Source organism: Plectropomus leopardus, chromosome 5 (assembly GCF_026936395.1).
Source record: "Plectropomus leopardus strain MGB_pleo_1.0 chromosome 5, ASM2693639v1, whole genome shotgun sequence".
NCBI classification, from domain to species: domain Eukaryota; kingdom Metazoa; phylum Chordata; class Actinopteri; order Perciformes; family Serranidae; genus Plectropomus; species Plectropomus leopardus.
The window spans coordinates 27,766,616-27,790,282 of NC_142180.1; the positions used below are offsets into that span (position 1 = coordinate 27,766,616).

General features: G+C 39.1%; 1 protein-coding gene across 7 annotated transcripts in view; it reads left to right on the top strand.

The window, feature by feature from the left end:
* The first annotated feature begins 11,792 nt into the window (after positions 1-11,792).
* tcf3b (transcription factor 3b) overlaps positions 11,793-23,667 on the top strand; it is a 39,023-nt gene continuing 27,148 nt past the window's right edge. For 3 of the 7 annotated variants that reach the window (XM_042482110.2, XM_042482123.2, XM_088077868.1), the window contains exons 1-3: positions 11,793-12,351; positions 15,122-15,218; positions 17,821-17,893. In XM_042482110.2, the coding sequence (XP_042338044.1) occupies positions 15,144-15,218; positions 17,821-17,893 (148 nt within the window). In that variant the 5' untranslated portion in view covers positions 11,793-12,351; positions 15,122-15,143. The remainder of the gene's footprint in view (positions 12,352-15,121; positions 15,219-17,820; positions 17,894-23,667) is intronic. The other 4 variants (XM_042482102.2, XM_042482115.2, XM_088077867.1 and 1 more) reach the window with 2 other exon arrangements.

Sequence of the window (23,667 nt, forward strand, 5' to 3'; positions counted from 1 at the left end):
AACATATGAAGTGGGGGGTGTAGGGGTCCTATTCTAGGAAATTTTTATTGTCAAACACCTCGTTTCTGGCGTTCTGGTGAATTGCAGTGCACCAATTTGTGCATTTTCTGCATTAATTTATTGTGGAAATGCAGCCTAGTCTCATAGAAATGTATGGACACGAAGGGAACAATGCATGGTGGTCGGCACAAGTATGTGCTGGCAACATAGAAAATGTCTATCAGGAACTTAAGTCGTGATGGACAGACTCTTCCTTCCTATGCATTTTTTTTTTAAATTTCTGAGTAGTTAGTGCCATATCTAAATTAAAGCTGGCTGAAAAACATGGGTTGAAAGATTCAACTTTGTATTGAATACTAGTGGAAGCTCTCTGAGGCCCCTCTCACCTCTTAAAGGTGCAAAATGGTTTAGTCCACAATGATTTGTCTCTAAATGCATTAATATTGCTGGAGCACCAACACACACTATCTTATCTTTCTCCAAGAAATGGAACGTGGGGTTTGAGAGAGACAAAATGCACACAAAATGTGCATGAGAGAGACATGAATCGAGAGGAGGGGCGGGGGCCCACAGAGACTGCTTATGCATAGGCCCCAGGATTTGGTGATACCCCTCTGTTTGCATTGACAGTATTTTCATGTTGCCAGCATGTAATTTTAATATATTTCGTGCCCACCACCACTTAATGTGTTGTTGAGAGGTCATGGCCGTTTCACTTTTAGGACTGTGTTGAGAAATTTAATTTCTGCTTAAGTCATGCATAGTTGATTCATCTTCTTTCCATTTTATAGCAGATTGCAACCACATACTTTACTGGAGGCATTATTGCATTTTTGAGTTGCGTTCTAGCAGTTTGTCAAAATAAAAGGTCCTCTGCTACTTTCATGCTTTTATATGTCCCCTGCTACCTTCCCAAAATATGCGCCTATGTATTAACACCCTTCTGTCATATCTCAACATTATTACCTCCACAAAGGTATGCAGTCCTTTATACAGCAGCCTGCTGTGTGACATTATAATGGCATGTTTACGTTATCTTGTTCTCTTGCTATGTGCTGCTCGTGTTGCAACCACTTTGGAGAAGTCAGTTCTCCACTTTAACCAGAAGGTGGCAGTATTATCTGCATTATCATTGAGTCCGCATGCATTGATCCTCACATTGCAGCTACACATCAGTGTGTGTGTGTGTGTGTGTGTGTGTGTGTGTGTGTGTGTGTGTGTGTGTGTGTGTGTGTCTCTATTGCATTCTTTCTTCTGCTTGCTTACTCGCCCTCGTTGCTGACCATGACAGCTCAGATCAAGTTAGTGTCCACATTTCATTCGATGCATAAACATGGACACACGTACAACCTTGCACATTACGAACTAAGCATCCAAATCTGGTGTAAACAGTGTGTTTTGGCCTGACATACATAAAGAGCACTGTAGTTAACTAGTTAACTGGTCTGCTTCCAGAGGATGTTTACTAATGCAGGCTAACATCTTGTTTGAGGATATATCTATCGAGGTTAGGCCACCTATAGTCAGTGTTATAAATCTCTTTAGTCCCAGAAGTCCAGCGGCAGACTGCAACCGTGGGCTTGTTGTCACCCTTGTCTTCCTGTTTGTCTCGGTCTGTCTCCCTGAGGCGATCCTGCAGGGTGACAGAGGTCATAGAACAGCTCATTAACCCCACCCCGACAGCCCACACATTGCTGCAGTCCTCAGGCCCCGTCTACACACACAAACACACACATACATTTTATAATGCTCCACTAATAGCACTTAAGTCGACTTAAGCCCACTCTGTAAGCAGTGTGTTTTCAGGGATGCACCACGAGACGTGTATGTGTCTTGCATGTTTGTAGTATCTCTGCACTTGAATATGCATCTTCATAAATGTGGCATGCTTGCACCGTCTTTATTTGTATGAAATTTTGCATTTTTCTTAAGATTAACCACCTTTTCAACATCTAATGTAACACAAATCCTCCCTGAGTGATATATTAGAGACGGAGATGTTTTACCGTGTCGTGTTGAACCTGCTGGCCAGATGTCTCGAGGCTCCAAGTCATTAATTGTTATGTTTGTGAGGTATCTAGAAACACAGTGGGATATGGCGTTATTTTCCATGTTCAGACATCATTGTTGCAGTCAAAACATATTGGATAAGAGGAACAGCAGCACTTCAGGGGCTGGGAGATGCCTGGGAGCTGTTGTCTGGCGTCTCTTGTGGTATTATTCCCCCAATCATGTGAACGTGCATACATGTGCGTGTGCAACTCTTTCTGTTTGCATGTTTGTCTATATGCGCAAATGTGTGGTTTTGTACTTGCTTGTGCACATGTGCATGCATACCGTTAGTCATTAAGGCTCACAGTAAATGAGCATCTTACTGCCCTCACAATGAACACTTGGAGAGAGGCTGTAAATGTAAAGAAAACAGCGACACACACACACACACCTACACACACACACACACACACTAGCCTCATTTTCACCGGTACACACCTTTCTCCAGGGATATAAAATGCCCCTGCCTCTGCACACGGTGGGACATGAGTTTCATCCAAACTAGCTGCCGTCCTCAATAAAACCCACGTGAGCAATCTCTGCAGTATAGATTTCCAGTTTCTCTTAGGGGATATTTTGTTCAGATCAGGTGCTTAAACTGCTCAATATGACAATAATTAGGCAGCGCCGAAGACATGTGTTCTTTCTTATGTTGATAAGGGACATTGACCTTTAACCTGTGCACCCCTGTAGTCCCCACACCACCACACCCCCCCGGTCCCCTATGCCCCGGCCAACACCCCCCCCACCCCCCTTCTTCTTCTTGCTCTGTCCAGCTCCCATCAGGAAGGATAGAGAGGGGATTGGACAGGCTTGGAGCCTTGCCTCTGGCCATCTCTCCTCCTCCCCGGAGAACAGAGGACTGAGGTGCCTTTAAACCACTGCGGCAAAAACCCTACCAAAACCCTGCAGTCATTAATATGCAAAAATGCAAATGAGTAGGTAATTAAGAGCTGGAGCTCTCTGGAGGCTCTTTGATTGCTAATGAATTCTAATCTGCAAAGAAAGGGGGGAGGGGAGGAGAGAAAGAGATGAAAGAAAAAGAGAAAACAACGAAAAAAGAGAAGCCTCAACCCGAAATTTTTCATATCCATAAGTTTTCATATTGGATTCACTTTTACCTGGGAGCTGTAATCTAAATCGTTAGCTATTGACACAATTACATGATGCTATGTATGTTCGGGGAATATAAATGTGTAATGAACAGCCGTTCAACACACATTTAAAATTAAGTTTTGTTGCATTTTTTTACTCAGTAAACACCAATGAAAATAAGGTTTTTCTATATCATGTTGTTTTTGGTGTCAATGAATGTGTTTGTAACGGACACAGTGTCGTCATTGTGTAGATGCAGCTAATTAGAGGCGAACATGACAGGCGAGCAGACACTTCTGACCAAAGAAAATAGAAGGTCAGATATCTCAACAGTGTGTTCTTTGCTTGCAATCGCAGCTGCGCGCCCAAGTAAAGGAGATGTCATTTCATCACTTTTGTGAGCCATAACACATCCCCACTTCCACTCTAACTCATTCACTCTTGTCACTCACACACACACACATACACACACTGCTGTTATTGTTGTTGCAGTGCTCCCACGACACCAACAATCTCTGCTTCCCTCCCCCACACCGGCTCGCATCTATCTCCCTTTCACTCCCTCTCTCTCCCCCCTCCCTCCTGTCCTGTGCAGCCCTGACATGCCTACTTCAATTGATTTAGAGTCAATTCAGCTTCTGATCTGATTGTTATCATGTGACTTTTCACACACATCCCCCCTAGATATATATATATGACCACTGTATTATTTTCAGATTGGGGATAGAGATTTTTTTTTTTGTTGTTGTTTTTTTTTTGGAGGGGGGGGCTTAGCTTTGCACTTGTCTGCTTGTGCCCCTCTGTTCCCTCACCTTCCCATTCTTCACCATCACCGCAGTCTGCTCTCTTCCATGGCCGTACATCTGTAGTCGTGGGGCTTTGTAAACAGGAAGCTGGTGTCCTGTTCTACCCGGAGTGTGGGTGGCAGAACAGGGGCACCCATACAACTAATGGGAATCCAAGATGACAGGGAGGGGTCCCGTAAAAATAACATCAGACAAAACACAGGAAGGTGGTATCCAGGACTGTCAAATGAGAACAGACAGAAGTCAAAAGGATTGTTGCTCTGGTTTTTCCTTTTGTAGATAGATTGTTGTTTTGCGTTGTGTTTGTCTGTCTGTATTGGATCCAATCTAGAACTGTAGTGTTTGGGAGGATTAACGTCATCTCTCTCATTTTCAAGAAAGTTGCAAGAAAACGACCTGAAATTAAAATAAATTTTAAAAAGTGCTAAAATAAAATAAAAATAATTAATATAAATAATAGTACGATTTTTTTCTGTAATGAAATTTTAAATATATATAATGATAATTATTAAATGTATGATTTTTTAAATGTATTTTTCCAAGTCATTTTTCTAATGAAACTCTTTTTTGTTTTAACTTGTAAAAAAGCATCAGAGAAAAGAGGAAGGTGGCATCCAGGAAAAGCCATCGTCAAATGTGAGCAGACAGAAGCCAAAAGGATTGTTTCTTTAGTTTTTCCTTTTGTAAATAGATTGTTGATTTGTGTTGTGTTCGTCTGTCTGTATTGGATCTGCTCTAGAACTGTAGTGTTTGGGAGGATTAATGTCACGGACAATCCCTCAAACTCATTTTCTTTCTCACTGTGGAGCTCTGTGGGGAATTACAGTTTCAGGATGAGAGAGAGAGAGATGTTGCATTCTCTGCTGCCATTAGTGATAAAGTGAAATCTGGGTTCATTGTGTCCCTTTTTGAAGACTTGTTTGAATCTGAAAAGATACGCTTGTCCTCACTTGTTCCAAAACAACTGCTGTGCCCTGCTTATGTTTTCATTGAAAGGGGGGATAGCATAACCTTGTGGATTGCTGCCCTGTTTTAAATCACTCACTCCTCACATTTTTATTGTTGTTTAACATGTTGGAAGTCAGCGCCAGTTTGGGTGTTTTCTGCCAGGCGAGCTGTAATAGGGGGAAGAAGCTTGACGGGAGTCAGTTTATCACGAGCACAGAGAGCACAACAGATAGATTCCCCCTGTCTCCTCCCCTTCAGCACAGATAGACTCAGAGCACGGGCACTCAGCCAACACTATCAATCTATCCGCTCCTACCCCCAGCCTCTAACTCTTATTGGAGGACAGCTTCCAAAGGGGCAAGGAAGCATGAATCATAGCCCGGCTATGAGAAGCTGTTATGCCTCTAAATACACGTGTTGTGGCTCAAAATGACTCAGTTGCTTCGCCTTTAATGACAAGTGGCTGTCACAAACCCTGCTACAAAAGTTGGAGCATTTAGGAGGGGGGCTGTTCAGAGAGAGGGATTGTTGGTCTTGGCCTAGTTTTCTTGTCTGATCAGAAACCTGTGCACCTCTGCCCTTCCCCCACCCAAACCTAAGCCTCTACTATTACAGGCTGTGAGGGGCTCAGTGTGGAACGAGGTGAGCAGCTTGCCTCACCGCCGAGCTCTGTGTGCGTTATGTGTGCTGCTTATACTGTATGTTTACTGGCTTATCATTGTGTGTGTGATATAACCTGGCGATGTGGTTTGGCTTGCATGGCTGGCTTCCTATGAGCAGAGCAGGATGGCAGCGAGGGCTAAAGGTGCAGAACATGTGAGACAGGTAGCTAGCAATAAGCCAAGCTATGAGGCTGTGGTGACAAAACATGGCTCTCTGATTGGAGGTTGAAAATTAAAAGGGGACATATGTAAGGCATCTATTTGTGTAAAAGTAGCAGAGGGCTTATATTTTGGCAACTTTAAAGATATTTACATCATAAATCGGTGCAGAAAATGCACAAATTGGTGCATAAAAATTCACCAGATTGCAGAAAATTCAAGTGTTTGATGCTGACCACTAGGAGATGTAAGTAAGACAAATATACCATAGGCGTAGATTTCAGGGGGGTCCCTCCGTCAATATTTAGAACGTGTATATTTGTCCCTCTTAACAAAAAACATAAAAGGAGCACGGGTGTTTTATTTTGACAAAATGAACGGATTTACTCTGTGAATTGATGCAGAAAAGGCACAAATTGTGCTAAAATTCACCAGAATGCAGGAAGTAAGCATTGAATGCTCAAAATTTTGTAATTTTGACAATATTAAGACATTTCCACCATAAACTGATTCAGAGACATAGGTAAGGCATTTGTATAGGCGCAGATTTCAGTGATGTGCCAGGGACTCGTACCCCTCAATAATTAGAAAAAATGGTCCCTCCCCAATGTTGGCACTAAATCTTCACATCCATGGACACAGACATGAAAGAACAGATAATGAAAAGCTAAAATTTTTTATGCTTCACAAAGATGTTAGACTCTCACATTGAATAATCCTTAATAATTTTGGTTGGGAAAAAAAATCATCTTGACAATATTTTATACAATGTTAGTTTCATGCTGTGTGGATGTTGACATTATGATTTGCAGAGATTGGCTTATGTTCTCCTTACCTTACGGCAAAATTGTATTAGTCTGTGTCAAGATGACTTTGGTAAGAGATGTTTGGAAGACACTGAATTTTGGTTTCTCAACAACATAATTTCAAACTTACAAAATAATAACTTCATCAGTCTTCAGTATTCTGCGTTAAATTGAGATTGGTGTTGGATGTTGACCTGACATTGAATTTTGGTCGCCACTCATCACAACCTAAATTTAACCAAATATCAATGTTTAACAATGTTGGTATCCAGCTAATTTCATAAAAAATTTTTACCTCAGTGTTGAAACAAAAGCTGCATCCTTTGACATGGACGTAAAAGAAGACATAGGGACCCCAAAGGCTCAATCTTTATGCTAAAACTGATGCTTCATTATCCTCGGTAACTATGGGTAATCCTCTCAATGCCAACTTAAAAGCTTACGGCATCAGTGTACATACTGTATCATAGGGTGTAGATTTCAAGAGGGATGCAGGGGACATTTCCGTCTTAATATTTAGAACATGTACAAGTTGCAGAGGACTTTTATTTTGACAAAATTAAAGGCATTTACACCAAGAAAAGAAAAAAAATACAGAAAAGGCAGCAGATTGCAAGAAATAAGTGTTCAAAATTGTGTGACGGAGAACCCCGTTTTCCTTTTTTTGTTCCTCCAATGATGAAATGAAACCTGCACCTTCATCAATACTGTGATGCAGGACTGCCCTCTTTATTTATCTCCACAAATCATTATTGATTTAAAAACCCAAAGGATTAAATACATTATTACATGTTATTATTCCTTGTGTGAATTTATGTAACTCAAAATATGTGTACTTAGATAGTTCATTAATATGCACAAATATATGACCGATTAGCACCAATGTGCCAAACATATGCTAATTTTCCATGTGCATCTGTTGTTAATTACACATATGAAGCCGGGAATGGCTGGAAGGAATCACTGGGGGCATGTGCGACAGCATCCCTCCCTCCGCTCTGCCTTTAACTGTCCATTGTACTGTGAATGTGTTTTGAGATTATAGATGACATGTTGTTGTTGTTTGGTCTTCCTGTATAATGATGCTGTAAGCTTTTAGGTTAGCATGCAGTGGATTACCCAGTTACCGTGGATAATGACGCATCGTTTTAGCATAAAAATTGAGGTTTTAGAGGTCACTATGTGCTCTTTTATGATTATGTTCAAGGCCATATGTTTTGTTTCCTTGTTAAACATCAATATTTGTGAAACGCTGACAACCAGTGACGCAGTATTAGTAGGATTCAAATTGCGCTGTCAAGAAACCACAATGCAATGTTTTACAAATGTCTGTTGCCAAAGTCATTGATGCAGAATAACAATATTTAATTGTGGGGTGTGAAAAACAAAACCAGACATCTGCAAAATGTCATAATGTTAACATCCACACAACGTAAAATTCTAACGTTAGACATTTAAAATGATCGTCAACCCAATTTTAATTTCAACCAAAATTTAACGTCTGTTCATCGTAAGAGCCCAATTTTTTCTGACGTCACACTGACATCCTGTACCAGCTGGGAAGAGGTTTTGGGGTTCTCCCTCAGGAAATTTTGACTGGAGATTTTTTTAAGTGCCAAATTAAGAAATATCTTTAATTCATTTTTTTTCTTTAAGTCTGGTGTTTTTTTTCTGCTTTTTTTTTTTTTACATAGACAATGTCACTTTTGGTCACAAATCAAATGAATAGATAATAATTATAATAATAATAATAATAATAATAATTATAATAATAATAATAATAATAATAATAATAATAATAAACCAAAAAGTATTCTTTTAAAAGGGTACCAACACATTAAAATTTGATTTATAGTGCTACATTGATATGTACCATAATGTAATATCTAATTAACAATCAGCTGATTTGTTACTCAGATGTTTTTATCGGAAGGGACAAATCTACATGTTCTTGATATTGAGGGGGAGGTGTCCCCTGCATCCCCCCTCCCGTGATCATGTTGACTGTGAAACAAACAAAATTGACAGAAACATTGTAGGCTGTGCTAATTATTTTGTAACAGCTGAATTCAAAATTGCAACAAAAAAAAATCAGGAATAACATACTGAACCAGCTTTGCCCTTGGCTCCAAAGAGAACATGGTACCACCCAAATTCACAAGTAAAAACAAATTATAGCCACGATGGCATACAGTTTAACAGAGGATAATGCTTTAAAGCACATTTCTTCTGTTCCCTGTTATACAGTCGGTTTCTGTTTGACCTCGCGTCACTGAGATGCACTTTGTGTTCATTTAAGGTGAAGATCTTCACTATATATGTTTTTTTTTAAATCCTTTTTTGCCGCCCCCTCCCTTTCTTCAGCCTGGCTGCCCTTGTACATGCTCTCCATGTCAGACCCAGCTGTTACTACAAACTACTTGGAGGGCTTACAAGCCTCATTGCTAATACTGACAACAGCACTATTCTTACTCAAGGCCTAACGTCTACTGGAAAAAAAAAGTGAGAATATGAGAGATTTTCTCTGCCTCCACTCCAAATTCATTTCCCCAAACAGATGTTTCCATCTGTTCAAATCTAATCTTTTCATTAATAAATTCCTCAATGAAAGGATTCCAAATAGGTGTTAGATAAATAACTCAAGATGCTCTTTCTTTGATAGCTGAGATTATTTTCTGATGCGATGGGATTTTTGTGTGTGTGTGTGTGAGTACCTGTGCGTGTGTGACCACATGTGAATGTGTGCACGGTATGTTTGTGGAGGTATTTATGGCCCATATGTGCGTTTGTTCCGAGCAGTAACCCCATTACATTCCTAAGACGGTCCATGAGACTAATTAATGTTCTGTGCTGAGGCTTTTCCTTCACCCAGGGGACACCCAATGGATTATTTACCTATATGTCCTATTGACAGCAAATCCCCCATCCTGTTGGTGACCTCTGAGCAAACAGACAGTTTGAGGCATTAGGGTGTATAATGACACCAGGCAGTTACATAGGATTTGCAGTTGTCATGTCTTAATTTTGTTGTACAGCTCACACCATAAACACGGGCACCCTGCCTGCATAGTGACTCGAAAGATACTTGAGTTACTTTGGCCTTTGTAGTGGTCGATGGTAATAAGCGAAGAAATTGCTCTTGGTCGTCTGTTTACAATCTTTCTTTGTCATACCCACATGTCTAAGATGTATTTTATATATATATATAACATGTTAATTTTGTAAGTTTTAGACCAGATACAAAGCAGGGTCATCTTACTTCCCTCTTCTTTGACAAGGTTTTCCCTCTGGTTATATACAACAGCTGCCTGACACCTGCGTTACAAAAGAGTGTTTTTGTTTTTAAGGATGTTCATGCATATTGGATAAAGGCAGGAAGCACATTAGTTACAGTACATATCAGGGTCATCTAAACTTATTTTTTGTTGTAATTCATCTTCACCACTGTGGCTGAACTGCAGTTCATGTCAAATATCTATTTGTCGTCTTGCAAAAGCAGTATTTTAACGTTACAGATTCATTTGTGTTGATCATCCGGTGTGCCCTCCCTGTTTGAACTGTTTTCTCTGAACTATTTCTCTCCCCCTCCTCCTCCTCTGTGATCCTATACTCTGAGCTCTCCCTCCTCTCCGCTCTGCTCTGGAGCAGGCAGTTACTAGGGGTGTGTTGGTCTTATGTTTGTCAGCTCATTCACAAAAACAACGGCTATATAGAAATAACAGCAAATGATTAGTAGATTGGCAAAAAATATCAGGTATTTGGATAACCTGTTATCTATGTCAGTCGATTTTTAAGCAAAAATGTCAAATTTTTACAAGTTGAAGCTTCTTTATTGTGGTGATTTTATGCTTTTCTTTGTCATACATGATAGAGAAGTGAATATTTTGATTGTTTGGATTGTTGGTCACGTTCATTTTTACATTAACAATAAGCTCAGGTTCAGGTATCTGTATTTTTACTGGTAGGTAGATTTGTTCTGCAGGAGACAGATGAGACATGCACACAAACTGCAAAAAAAAAACAAAACAAAAAAAACCCCCCAGACAAACAAACAAACAAAAAACCCCAAGACAAAGACAGACAACATGTGCATGATGAAAAAATATTACCACTCCAACAATCACTAAACCATTAAAATAAAAATAAATAAATAGATAAGGAAGCTTAGTCTCTATAATATCTGTGCGGTGTTAACAGAATGTGAAGTATTCATTGAAGGATGGCTGCTGGAACAAACACAGTGCTTGAGTACATTTGCAGTCTTCTGTAAATTAAAATAGCCATTCTTTTTTTTAGATTTGCAAAAAAACAAAACAAAACAAAAACAACAGTTAATTGATTAAATGAGATAAATAGCAGTTTCATCAATATTAAAAATAATTGTTGGTTGCAGCCCTACAGAGGAGATCATGTTTCATTATGACTAATCATTTATAGATATTTCTAGGTACTTTTTAATTGTTTTGAATATTTATTACACAAAAAGGTCATTAATTAATTGAGATAAATAGCAGATTAATCAATGTTAAAAATAATTGTTTTGTTCCCAGCTCTATAGTGGGGATCATGTTTCACGATGATTGATAATGTATAGATATAGTCAGTTTGATGAAATATTATTTTGGCACCACTAAATGTTTAGAAAAGTGTTTTTACATCAAATATGTGCATGTAAGTTATGGGGGAAAAAAGCCGAGAAAATAATCGTTCTCCTTCTAACAGTCCAATGAATCAGGAAATTATGTGATATATGTAAATAAATATAAATAAATAGTTTAACATGAGGCAGTATTTTTTTTAAATAACAATAACAATTTTAATTAGAATTTAGTTTACAGTTGTAACAATTCATTATTATAGATTATATCAATAAAATTATACTATAAATAATGTTGTTAAAATGAAATTATGTTAAAATTCTGTATTCGTTTTCGCAGTTTTAATTATTTTTATTACTAAAAAACCAGAAACTAATTATTTAAAGCCACGGGTTGAAGATATTGTTTTGTTTTTTAAAAAGGGGGACAGTGGGCCCACCAACCACAGTAATAAAATGATGTCAGCGGGCATGTTGGAGCCCCCCTCAGCCAGCTTCCCTGAGCACACAGGGAAAGTGAGCGTCAAGAAGAAGGCGGGCCCAACTTGGATTCCCGTCCGTTCGTTGGCCGCCGTTACTGACAGTCAAGCGCACACGCTCTCCCATTGGCTGAGCTCTTTCGCATTTATCGTGCCATCTCGTCAAGCTGCTGCTGTGTAATCGCAGGTAACTTTCTTACGATAGCCTTCCGCTGGACGACCTAGTGCTCGTAGCGCTCTTGAATTTTGAGGATTGCAGACACAGCAGAGAAAACCGAGCGTCGGCGTTAGACGTTATCGTCGTTTTGGCCGTTGTAAAGCATTAAAGCTGTATTTTTTCTCGCGTGAAAACCCCCCGTCTCTCAAAGGCGTTTGAAATCGGACACCGCTGGCATTGAGGCCCTCACTTTTGTGCGGAGGGATACGTTGTTGCGTCTGACAATGTGGACGGAGGTGGTGAAGATGTCTACGAGAAGAATGAAATCATCTCAGTTGTAACAACAAAAAAGGAAGACGCGAGATTAGTTACTATAATAGATTTGTTTGCACTCAGACTTGTTACATTGAAGCAAACACGTGGCTGCTGTGTGAAAACCAGGCTCGCCGGGACAAAAGGAAAAGACATCCACGGTGCTCCAATGCGTTTCATGCACTGAGGTCGAAATTCTCTTGAAGTTTTATGTTTTTCCCCTCGCGAGTCTCCGCTTTTCTTTTTACTGTTGGATATCAGACACTTGGAGAGGAGAGGTAAAAAACACCTTCTTTCACTTAATCTTTGAAGTTGCATGAATTTCGATGGGTTTCACTGACACCTATTTTGACGCCTTGCAATTTTCGAAAAGTTTTCGGGAATGTGTGGTTAAAGCGGGGGATGTAAGTTTTTTGTCTGGGTTTGAGGTGGCGAGCCAAGTGTGTGATGGTCTCCGCATCGACCACGGAGAGGAGGAAATTACTCCTTTGTTCTGCAAAAAAGACCCCGCTAACGTTAACTTCTTGCTAACAAGCCTCATTTTGTTTATTTTTTTTCCATCGTGTGTGCCTCTGCTAGCTGTAGCCAGAGAATGTGGAAATATGATTGTGAGCATTTTAGCTGAACTTTATGTTGTGGGCCTACATGTATTTTCCACAAACTTTCCATAAAACCCCCGTTTGGTATCCCTTTAAACATTCCTTTATGGAAGTGTCTGGCCACCAGCTAGACTTTATTTTATTGCACATTTGGCAGGAAATTCCTCCCACCCCCACCGTCTCCTGCACTGAACTCCCTCATAATGCACGACTTGAACCCTAATATGTGAAAGAAAGAGCTCACTATTTGTTGCATGAACTTTGCAGCTGTTATTCTCCAGGGTCACCACCGTTGCACTAGTTTTTACAGATAATTTCTCTATGAAAGCACAACTTGGCGAATTTGTTAGTATGATGTCAACATGTTTCAAAATAAATGGTGTTAGTTGTCAGCTTGGCCCTGGATGTGGCCTAGCGGAGATGATCAAATAATGTTTAGCCAACATCCTGTGGTGCCCCTGGATGTTTACTGTCATTGTTATAAACTATTTGACCCAAAGTGGTTGTTATATATAATAATGTGTTTCTGGCGCAAGACATCCGTTTCTTTTGGGCAGCATTTGAATCAACAGTTGAATATGCTTTTCTGCTTCGGCGGCCCTTGTTCTCGAAGTAATAGCATTGACATGTTAACAGTCACTTATTTTTGCTTTTGTTTTCACATTTGACAGCAAAAACATGTGTAACCAGTGCGCGCTGAAATGTGTTTTTATTTTGCACAGTTTTAAATGTTAACAGTAGTTGTAACATGTTTGTTAGGTACTTGATTTGGCCTTTTATTGTCATGTCTAAAAGCCAAAAACCTATGCAGGCACACACACATTTATATATACATGTATAATGAGTTATATGTAACATTTTGTGTAAAGCATCTGCCCAGCTCAGTGTCTCTTTTGTGCAGAATGACCTGCCTCCTCTGCCTTGTGTGGGGTGACAAAGACCCCTAATCTGCTTGCTTCAAATATTGATCCAGCACTAGCTGAAGATGCCATTTTGTTACATTAAGCCCCTCTAGTGTGCTCTACTCCATTTAACTCAGGGGTTAAAGAATATTTGCAAGTTTATTTTAGTGGTGTGTGTGTGTGTGTGACCTATTTTGCCCTTGATTTGGCCATCTTATCCAAAAGTTTGGAAAAGCAATGACAGCCATGTTCCAAGCCTATTTACACTTGGGGCGATGTGTTAGTGTGTGTTCACTTCCTTCCCTTGTCTCAAGGTTAAATTAGTTCTGCTCGTCTGAGTTCACTAGACTCGGACTGTTTGTCTCCCCTGAAGTGACTTGTGTTATTTTCATACATGCAGAAAATTATTTGAGACATTTAATACTTCTGTTTATTCCTTCAAGTACTTCTTTATATATCTCTTTATTTCTTTGCATACATTTTTAATATTCAAAACTCTGTTTGTTTACATTTTACAACTTGCATTCCTCAGAAACATCCATCTTTTTTTTTTTTTTTTTAGTTTTTTATGTTAGTGCTGTATTACAAAAGAGGCTGTAAAAGCACACCACCTGTTGGTGTCCAAGTGCCTCTATTCCTCCACTCGCTCCCCTTACCATTAGTTCCCCTGTGAGGCTCGCAGAACCGCCGCTCAAGCATCAGAGAGCGGCCTCAGGCTTGCGTTGGAATGCAAAACACAGGGTAAATCCAGTATTCATGCTCACTGTGTCATTTGACAAGGTTCTTTCTGAGTTGACATATGGTAATTTGGTAATGACGTGTTTGCATACAGTCATTAGCTCTGCCTTTCACCCCTATTTCCTTGGGCTAACAATAGTCCCAATTATGTCTGTAATTGTAAATGTATTACATTCTCTTTTATGTCGCAATGATCGACATATGGTTGTGTTATTCGCCAGGGTTGCGTAAAATGAAAGACAATTTTTTAAGTCATTACTTGCTCGTGATTTGACTGAGGGCAGAGTATTCATCATTTCATGGCAGTGTCTCTTCTGCTGCTTGGATGGGAAGGCAGTGTCTGACTGAAATTAGCATTTTAAAGTAGACCCGGCTAAAGTGTGTAGTGTTAAGTAGCCTAATGTTGTCTGTTTTCCCTCATCGGTTTGCAGTGAGTGAGGAAGTAATTTGAGCTGTATGTTTTGGCCAGCTGAGACTCAAAAGGAGATTTTTCTCAGATACATAATATTGCCTTTCACCTGTATTATAACGCAGTTTTGAATCACAAACACAATTTTGATGCGTTTGCAATAAGAAAGTAGTCGTTTTTAAAATTCAAGAATAATGCTGACTTGCATTGATATCTTATGGGAGACTAACAACTTGCCAATATGAATCATCTCCAGGGTTTTGATGTAGCACAGATAGAGTAGTTTGAATCTTTCATTACCATCACCCTCTTGTTTCTTTTTTTTTAAAAATAGATAAATGTAAATTCTTTGTGCTTGCTAGTGCCATTAAAATCCTGTATCTGCAAATTTCTCTCATAGGGTTTATTAGAGACTGAAGGGTATGAACGAACAGCAGCAAAGAATGGCTGCAGTGGGAACTGACAAGGAACTCAGCGACCTCCTGGATTTCAGCGCGGTAAGCGAGTGGGAGAGCAGTCTGGGTGGTTCGGGGTGGCAGTGGTAGGTGGGTGGCATTGGGAGAAAACAGAGGTAAAGAGTGCGATACAGGTTTGGGTGGGTATGAGCAGAGGAGAGCTGGAGGTCTGGATGAGAGAAGTGGGGAAAGGGGCGAGTATGGGAATTAGCAGGAAGCTTAATTTATAAAAATCTGCAATTTGTTTACTTTTTTTAATAATAGTTTCTACCAGCCCAGTGTATTTCCATCTTTCATTCTTGGCATGCAAAGGTAGTGCTGATTGCATCAAAGCATGGCAAGTAATACTGCTGTGCCTCAGGGTGACTGGTGAAAATGAATTCAAGTCTTAAAAAGGGATGCACGACATTGTATTTTTTGTTGAAATCCAATATTTCCAATACTGATATTGATATATTTAATTTTTCTACCCACCTAATGTTAGTGGTCCTAGCGTCTGTTATGTTGTGGAATTTACATCATATTATGGGAAGACAAATCAAACTTGAGGCACTTATGTGGAGCAGCTGAATTTGGTTAAAAAGCCTTTATTCAGATCATGACTGTACAAAAACACAGACTGGTTTCGACACTTGGTCTTCACCAGAGTGCAAAAGATGGCATTAACATCATATTTTGCGCACTCGTATCGTGATGGCATAGTAGCAGATTGATACATTACAATACAATGCTTTTCATTGTATGTAATAGTCATTCATTGTGAAAAAAAGGTGAAAATACTTCAACACTTAAGGATGCTGTTTTGTAAATGTTCACTTTCTGTATAAAAAAAGAACCAATTTGTTATATAGACAAAAATCAGTATGTTGTCCAATTCCAATATTTCATTTTAAAGCCAATATCTGCCAATACTGATGATGTGCCAATATTGTCGTGCATCCCTAGTTTTAAATGTAAGTTATTCATTATGTAGGTGAGGCTTAGACAAGGGTCCTCATTACAGGGAGACGCTCTAAAATCTAAACGGTGAATCAGTAACGAATGCAGGAAGTAATTTCACCCCTGTTTGTCTTGTTAACAGAATCTGAGGGGGGAAATATTGTTTATATATGAGCAGACAGCTCCTGCGTTTCTTTTTGTCATATTTTTAGAAGACATTTTCACTGAGATGCTTTCAGAGGTATCCTCCAGACATTATCAACAAAGTGGATAGAGGTATTCTGTTCAGCTTTTATTTACCCGTGTTTCATTTTGTTGTGAAGCCTTTGTTGAGCTTTACGCTGACATAAACATCTCACAGGCCCAATGGAGCTGTGTTACTTTTTTATCTCTGAAAAAAATTGAGTAGCTGTTAAGGCTAAATTGCCAGTTCTGTATGATTATTATATATTGGGGCACAACAGGTAATTCCAAACTGAGGCTCCTAATGAATATTTGTCAGCAGACTTAATGTCCCATGAGATTTCTTTTGATAAAGTACAGTTGATTAATACTGAAGTGTTTACAACATTGCTAAAAGTTGTTGACATTTTATGAAGTTTAACACCAGGGAACAGTGGCTTCGATTTTTTAGTAATTTTTTTAAAAAAAGGCATGAATTTGTTGATGGAGACTCGTTTTAATGACCTGCATGATTCAGTCAGCTGCTTTGTTCATGTCCCGTTCTCCGTCGCACCATTGGCATTTCAAGGAAACCTTACCCCATGAAAGAAAAACACTCCTTGTTGTGAAGGGGGTTTGTGGGAGGTTCTCATTAGACGGTTGGATTTGTGTTAGAAAAGCTCACATTTATCAGCTGCCACTTTCTATCAGCAGATGTTGCGTCTAAATATGACATTGATAATTGGATGAGAAACTGTTGAAATTTGCACAAACAAATTTACTGCTCTTTGTTTATTTGCTGGCTAGTCATGAGAATGCATGCAAGATTGGGCGTGCACTAAATAGAAAACAAACATGTTTGAGATGTCTGCGAGCAAATGTAACAGAAATAAAGATGGTGTCCAAATCAGTTGTTGGATCATGTAGACTTACCCTTGTCAAAAAAAAAAAAAAAAAAAAAAAAAACGGAGAGAGCTCATAGAGAGCTCATCATATGTGGTAGTGGCAGATTGTGTTTTTGTGCCCTACTTTTAAAAAGGTTTTGGTTTCTACAGTAGAGTTATGTCACGTCATTGAAAGATGCTGTATAGCAGATATTTAGACCACACCGTAACCTCATGGTAAAACCCACAGTGGCTCTGATCTATGGCCCAAGGATCAACTCAATACAAAATATGTTTGAAAGGTTTAATTTCAATATGCTTTATATTTATTTGGGGAATAATTCCTTGCATTTGATATGAAATAAAGGGAAGTAATGTTTTTTGCAAATAAAGACAACAAGCATGTTTAAAACTTGAGTTTGTATAAGCATGTTTTACTTTTATGCTCCAAGTCGTTTTATCAATTGTGGAATCATGCGTTTTTTTAATTGTTTATGTTTCACTTTAGACTGATTCAAAACTGAATTGCCTGCAGGGAAAAACACACAAGAACTGAACGACATGTGTATGTGATGTCCTTTATTAGTGGAAATAGGATGTGTGAAGTGTGCCGTCCTTTGCTTTGTTAGTTACAGTGTCTTTCCTCTTTTGTCTTGTAGATGTTCGCGCCTCCAGTAGCCAATGGGAAGAACAGGACAATGACACTCGCCAGCAGTCAGTTTGGTGGATCAGGTAAGCTTTCAAAAGCAGTTAAAATTGTGTTATTTTACTGTACGTTTTCATTTTTGTGTCATTCTGTTGATGTAAATGCACTTGATTTTAACTGGCATTGCTGTGGGTACGTGCACGTATTTGCAGAGAAACAATATACTCATTTAAGGTTAAATTGATGATCTTTAGTCAGTCAAATTAAATGGAAAAAATCAAATGTCACTTTGCAGAAATCATTATTTTCTCACACAACTCTTTTGCTATCAAGCGTGCAGATGGTTTCAGTTTTATTCACCCCAGTTTTGAGATCACTGTCTCAGTCAGTGTAATAGAGGTAAATTTTATTGCACGCTTTACAGAATTGCATTTCGAAAAGCTCAAACAGACAGTCGAATTTCCAAAAACAATGCCTGGGGTTATCCTTAAAACAAATTTCATTGGAACAATTTTAAACCAAAGAATAAAAGTAAGAAATAGGCTGCGCTTGTATTTGTACATGCAACTATTTGTAATAGATTGAGTAGTGTGAGTAAATATTTAGAAGCCGTCACATTTAACACAATGCTACAGTTTGCTTTATGCCTTGTGGTTTTCCCAATTTAATAGGAAAATGGTTCATTTAGACTTCAGCACTTATGATGGAGTGAAACTGTGCAGGTTTATTACTATCTCCTTTTTTAGCATCTGTCTATTTTCCCTTTTCTTTAGTCTTTGTTTCACTATCTTAAAGTGCAGAGTAGCGGCAGTTAACCCCCTCAATCACCTGAAGCCTTTGAGTGGGCTTTTCTCTCTTCCTGAATGTTATTAGTAAGTCGTGTTACTTTCGTTCCTCTGTCACCCCTCCAACCTGGCGTGTGAAATCGAGTCACACTCCCCAGTGCTCCCCAGAGTGAGAACTTGGCCACTGAGGAACAAAGGCAAAAAAGGGGCTTATGGACTTGAAACGACTCCCCCACCCTGAAGTGTAAAACACTCCTCCCCCAACACGGCACAGGGCTCTTACCCCCACTGATCTGCAGGAAATGGCTTGAGTCCGAGACAATGTCCCTCACCCCTCGCTCGCAGCCTCTTAAACTGGCCCAGCATGCAGCGAGTGGCCAGAGTGGAAGAGAGAGCTTGTTGAATAGAGGGATCAGCCTGTGGAAGGCAGGATTCTGTTTGTTTCTATTATAGCAGGCAATTACTAAGCAGTGAGGAGTTAATTCCTTCCCCCCTCCTCGTGTCCCAAAGTGTGGCCCTCGGTCATTGACACCTATTTTAATGCGATACTTCAAGCTGTCCCATTTAACTTTTGGGGGATCTGCAGGTACCCTCTAATAGCACTTTGGAGTGAAAATGCTAAGACCTGCGATTTGCAGTTTCTTGTAGATTTGTGTCATATTTAGCACCAAAACAATATGACATTTTCACGGCAAATAAAATATCTCAAAAAATATAGCAGTTTCACTGTATCACAGTGTTAAACAATGATTTTTTATCATCAGTCAGAATGACTTTTTAAGGACTGAAAACCGAAAGGTTAGTCAGTTTTGAAACTTTAGACCATTTCGGTATTGAAATCATGAAAAATGTCTCCTTTCTGAAAATAACTCAACTCAAGGTGAGATTTTCCATTCAGTTGCATTTTTTTCTTCTCACAAAAGTAGATAAACGGCATGATAATCGTCAGCTTTCATATCACGATATACCTTAAACCAACATATCGCTGCAACCACAGACATGTAACATGCATAGTTTTTATAATTCAGTCACAGCTATTGATTATTTTCATTGTCAATTTATCTGTTTTTTCCTTTTTTCTAGTGGCTAGTTTTCTGTGGCATAAAAAGGCGAAATATAGAGGAAAATTTCATTTAATATTTCCCAAAGCCCAAGATGACATTGTCAAATGTCTTTTTCTGTCCACAATCCAAATATATTAACTAACATAAAGACACCAGAAAATATTCCCATTGAAGAAGCTGCAATCAGAGAAGTTTTGACTTTTTAAAAAACAACAAAAAAAAACTGAAAGTGTTTGAATGATTATTAAATTAGTTGCCAAATAATTTAGTAGTCAATAACTAATATGGTTAATTGTTGCAGCTCTAAAATGGTACGCGGTTTGTCTTTTGAGGAAGAAAAGTGGAAGCTTTCAACTGGATGCATGTGACTTTTTTTTTTTTTTTTTAAGATGTAAAGGAGAGTTTGTAAATATATGTTGAAACTCCGAAGGATTGCTTATTATTCCAAAATACAAAATGGCTCCAGATCAGGAAACCTATTTATTACAGAAATGATGACCATTAAAGAACAATGTCCATCTATGACGTCACTTAGGCGGCTTGTATATTCAGGGACCCAGCAGCGCGGGAACGGCAGCGAGCAGCCTAGTGGCCCACCAGACCACCTCTATTCATCAACACAAAAGTGCTCAGAGGGGTGCTAATTGCATTAGGCGTCCTTCTCCCTTCCTCAGTGGCCAGAGTTCGTGTGTGTGTGCGTGTGTGTGTGTGGGGAAGGGTGTGTCGGGTAGAGTGGAGGGGAGAGGAGAGGATTGGCAAGAAGTGTGGGATGTTTGAGAAGTAGGGGAGGCAGAGTGTGACGGTGTGTGGTGGGAGCTGGCCAAGCCCACAAGCCTTCAGGCAGGCGTCCCCTCCGTCACCTCTGCAGCTGCTGGCAACGTCTCCAACCCCCTTCACACACACAAATACACGGGACGCGACAGGCTCGCTTCCCCTAGATCACAACAAACAACATTGCAAATTTACACATGTGGTCTCTCTCGGTAGCTCGCACACCCGCAACATGTTTGACTCCTGTGCTTTCGGCTGTATACCTGCACACGCCTGCAGTATTTCACTGCACGTTGGAAAATCTTAAGCTCTCAAAAAGAGGAAATCTCAAAGGAGAGTGGCTTCCGTCTTCAACTAAATTAGATGTTTTCAGAGCCTGCAGCCGCGAGAAGGCTTTGTGGCTCAGAAAATAAATATTTTTTCTGGTCTCTGGTTGTGAGTCAGTATTTGTCTTGCCATGTGACTTTCACTGGAAGTACATTCACACCAGCCATGCCAAAGTCTGGATGGATGTGATATACGTCCAGAGAACCTGTTGTTTTCATGCCAGCCCTGTGTCTTTCACATTTTGTATCTGCATGTCTAATTATTAGAGAGAGAGCAGGGTATTTTTAGTCTTAGTTTTATTTTACCAGTTTGACGTTCATCACCTGTGTTCGTCACCTAGTGCACTTTCCAGCTTAATGTGTCTTAAGTGTGAAGATGGCATAGGTACTAGATTTGTCAGTTTACATGAGCTACAGGTCTCTAATGCTGTCCTCAAATAATTTTGGATGTCATCTTGAGAATTCACATTAACGGTAAACATTTAGTGGTATTTAGAGTTGTTGTACTACCAATACCAGTATTGGAAATCACTATCGCCTCAAATTCTAAATATTGGTAAGAACCAGAGTCTATATACCAATCCAAAACCAAGTAATAAACTTTAAAGTAGTTTCACACCTGGATTTTTCAGAAACCAATTCCTCTTTTTCACTTTTAAAACCTGAGCCTTCACAGTAATAGTATCATATGATATTATCATGATACTTAAGTCACACTGCAATTTTAAATGTTTTGCAATATACTTAGTATTGTGATAACATGTATTGCGATTTATTATCTTTTTTCAACAGTAAATTATGTCCTCAAAGGAAACACTTGTCAGCATCTGTTTTATTTAATTTTTATTTAAGTTTCTCACTTGAGTCATTTCTTTTGCATCGAAATGTATCTAGTAGCTTAAAAAAAAAAAAGATTTCATTATTCCAGTACCAAAAGTTGCTTTGTTGGATTTGGAATTATGAATTAAAAAGCAATACTGGGTGTCTGTGTATCGATACAGTATTGCCTCACAAAATATCGCAATACAATACTGTATCGATTTGTTTTTTTTCCCCTCATCTCTACTTCACAGCAAGTTTCGCAATTCAACTTTTGGCAACCACTTATGTAGAATAGTAACGAATGGTCGATTCCCAGTAAATTGTGATACTATTAACGGTTAACCTCAGAAATGTGATTAGTTCTATTGCATTATTCTCTGTATATATTAGTACATGTTTTGCAAAGGGTTAAGCCTGAATTTTGTCATGTAACAGGGATGGCAATCATTTCACATCCCTACTAGGGCTGCATGATTGGTCAAATATTAATCATGATTTTGGCTTCCCACAATTGAAGAAACATGATAGGCTATGATATTGACATTTAAAATGCATGCCCACAGAAAACTCTGCTGCATATCAAATCTAGCCTTTCCAAACAACAAGCCACGACTTTTGCAGTGGCAAAAAAGCTTTCCTGAATGGCATAACTGCAGATTGGCAAAATGAAAATTCTCTGTTAATCAATAGTCCGTTTTTTGGATTTAGGAGAGAACAAATCATAAGCAAAGATTGCATAAGACTGTGTTTGCGCTGTAAAGCAACACAACTAACTTATAAAACCACTTGGAAAAACTCTGTCATCTGCCATATAATCAATGTATTAAGGCAGAGGAAAAAAAAGACTGTTAACATCAGTTTCACAAGGTCAGGTATGGGAAGGGAAAAAAAATGATATCGGAGCATCTCTAGTATCAATAACAATTTACTTTTTGTACAGCATCCTTTTTTCCCCTCGCAATTTACACATAAAATGTGGAAATGTCAGTACAGACAAACACTTCAGAAACATCCACCATCCTTTGTAATGCATTGATAGGTTTCATATTACTGTCATACATATGTTGTCATTACTGTTGTTATAGATGATTAACAAAAGATTGTTAAACCATTGGAGGTAATTTTTGCGGCTACTGATATAATGTAAACACAAAAATGTTAGCTGTGAAAGCATGAGGAGGTGTTTTAGTGCAGCTACATTAGCGTCACATTGACTATTGTATCTCATGATAATCAATTGCAGCTATCTGAAAGACATGTACAGTAGCTGAGAACAGCAGTGTGAGGGCTTTGTTTTTTCCTGTAGTGTGTGTTGGATAGCAACACTACAAGGCAACTGGAGGAATAAAAACCTCAGAGTGAAGTAAGTGATGAAACAAGGATGAAATAAAGCCCAGATTGGGCAGATCTGTGTTTGTCCTTTTAAATTTCATTGAGAACGCAGACTCTTTAAGTGTTCGCGGCTATTTTTTTAGGTCACAGGCAAAGGGTTGGTTTAAAACAAAGTACTAAAAATATTTTTACTGGCCAAAATAATTGATGTAGGAGTACATCTCTGACCTACTTTGAGTGGTACAAAACATATCTTGTTTTTTATAATTAGGCTATAAAACCTGCTTGTTGAAGAGCAACATATGCTGGATATAAATATTATCTCAAATCTAGTGACTGTTGGAGCGTTTGACTCAGCCCGTGAAGGTGGCGGTAACTCTATTTTGCATTACTTTATCATTTTTGTTGTTATCGATGTTCGATATTACACCTGACAAGAGATTCACAACAATAGAAAGGTCTCTCTCCTGGCATAGTGGGGCTCTCCTAGGCTGGCTGAGCGTCAGTGTCACCTCAGCAGCTCTCCACCTTGTTTTAATTGCCTCAGAGTTAATTACTCCAGTAAGTGTGAAACAATGTTGTCAGACTTCTGCTGCACAGCCGTGTTTTCGCTCTATCCTCTGCACCCCCGCTGGCCAAATGGAGGCTTCATAGGCGAATGAGTGGGGTATTGAAAATAGCTGTGAAGATTATGAAGTTAGTCTCTTAACTCTCTTTGTTGGTTTGGTGAGGCTGCTCGGCGCAGGTTGTTGTCAACAGT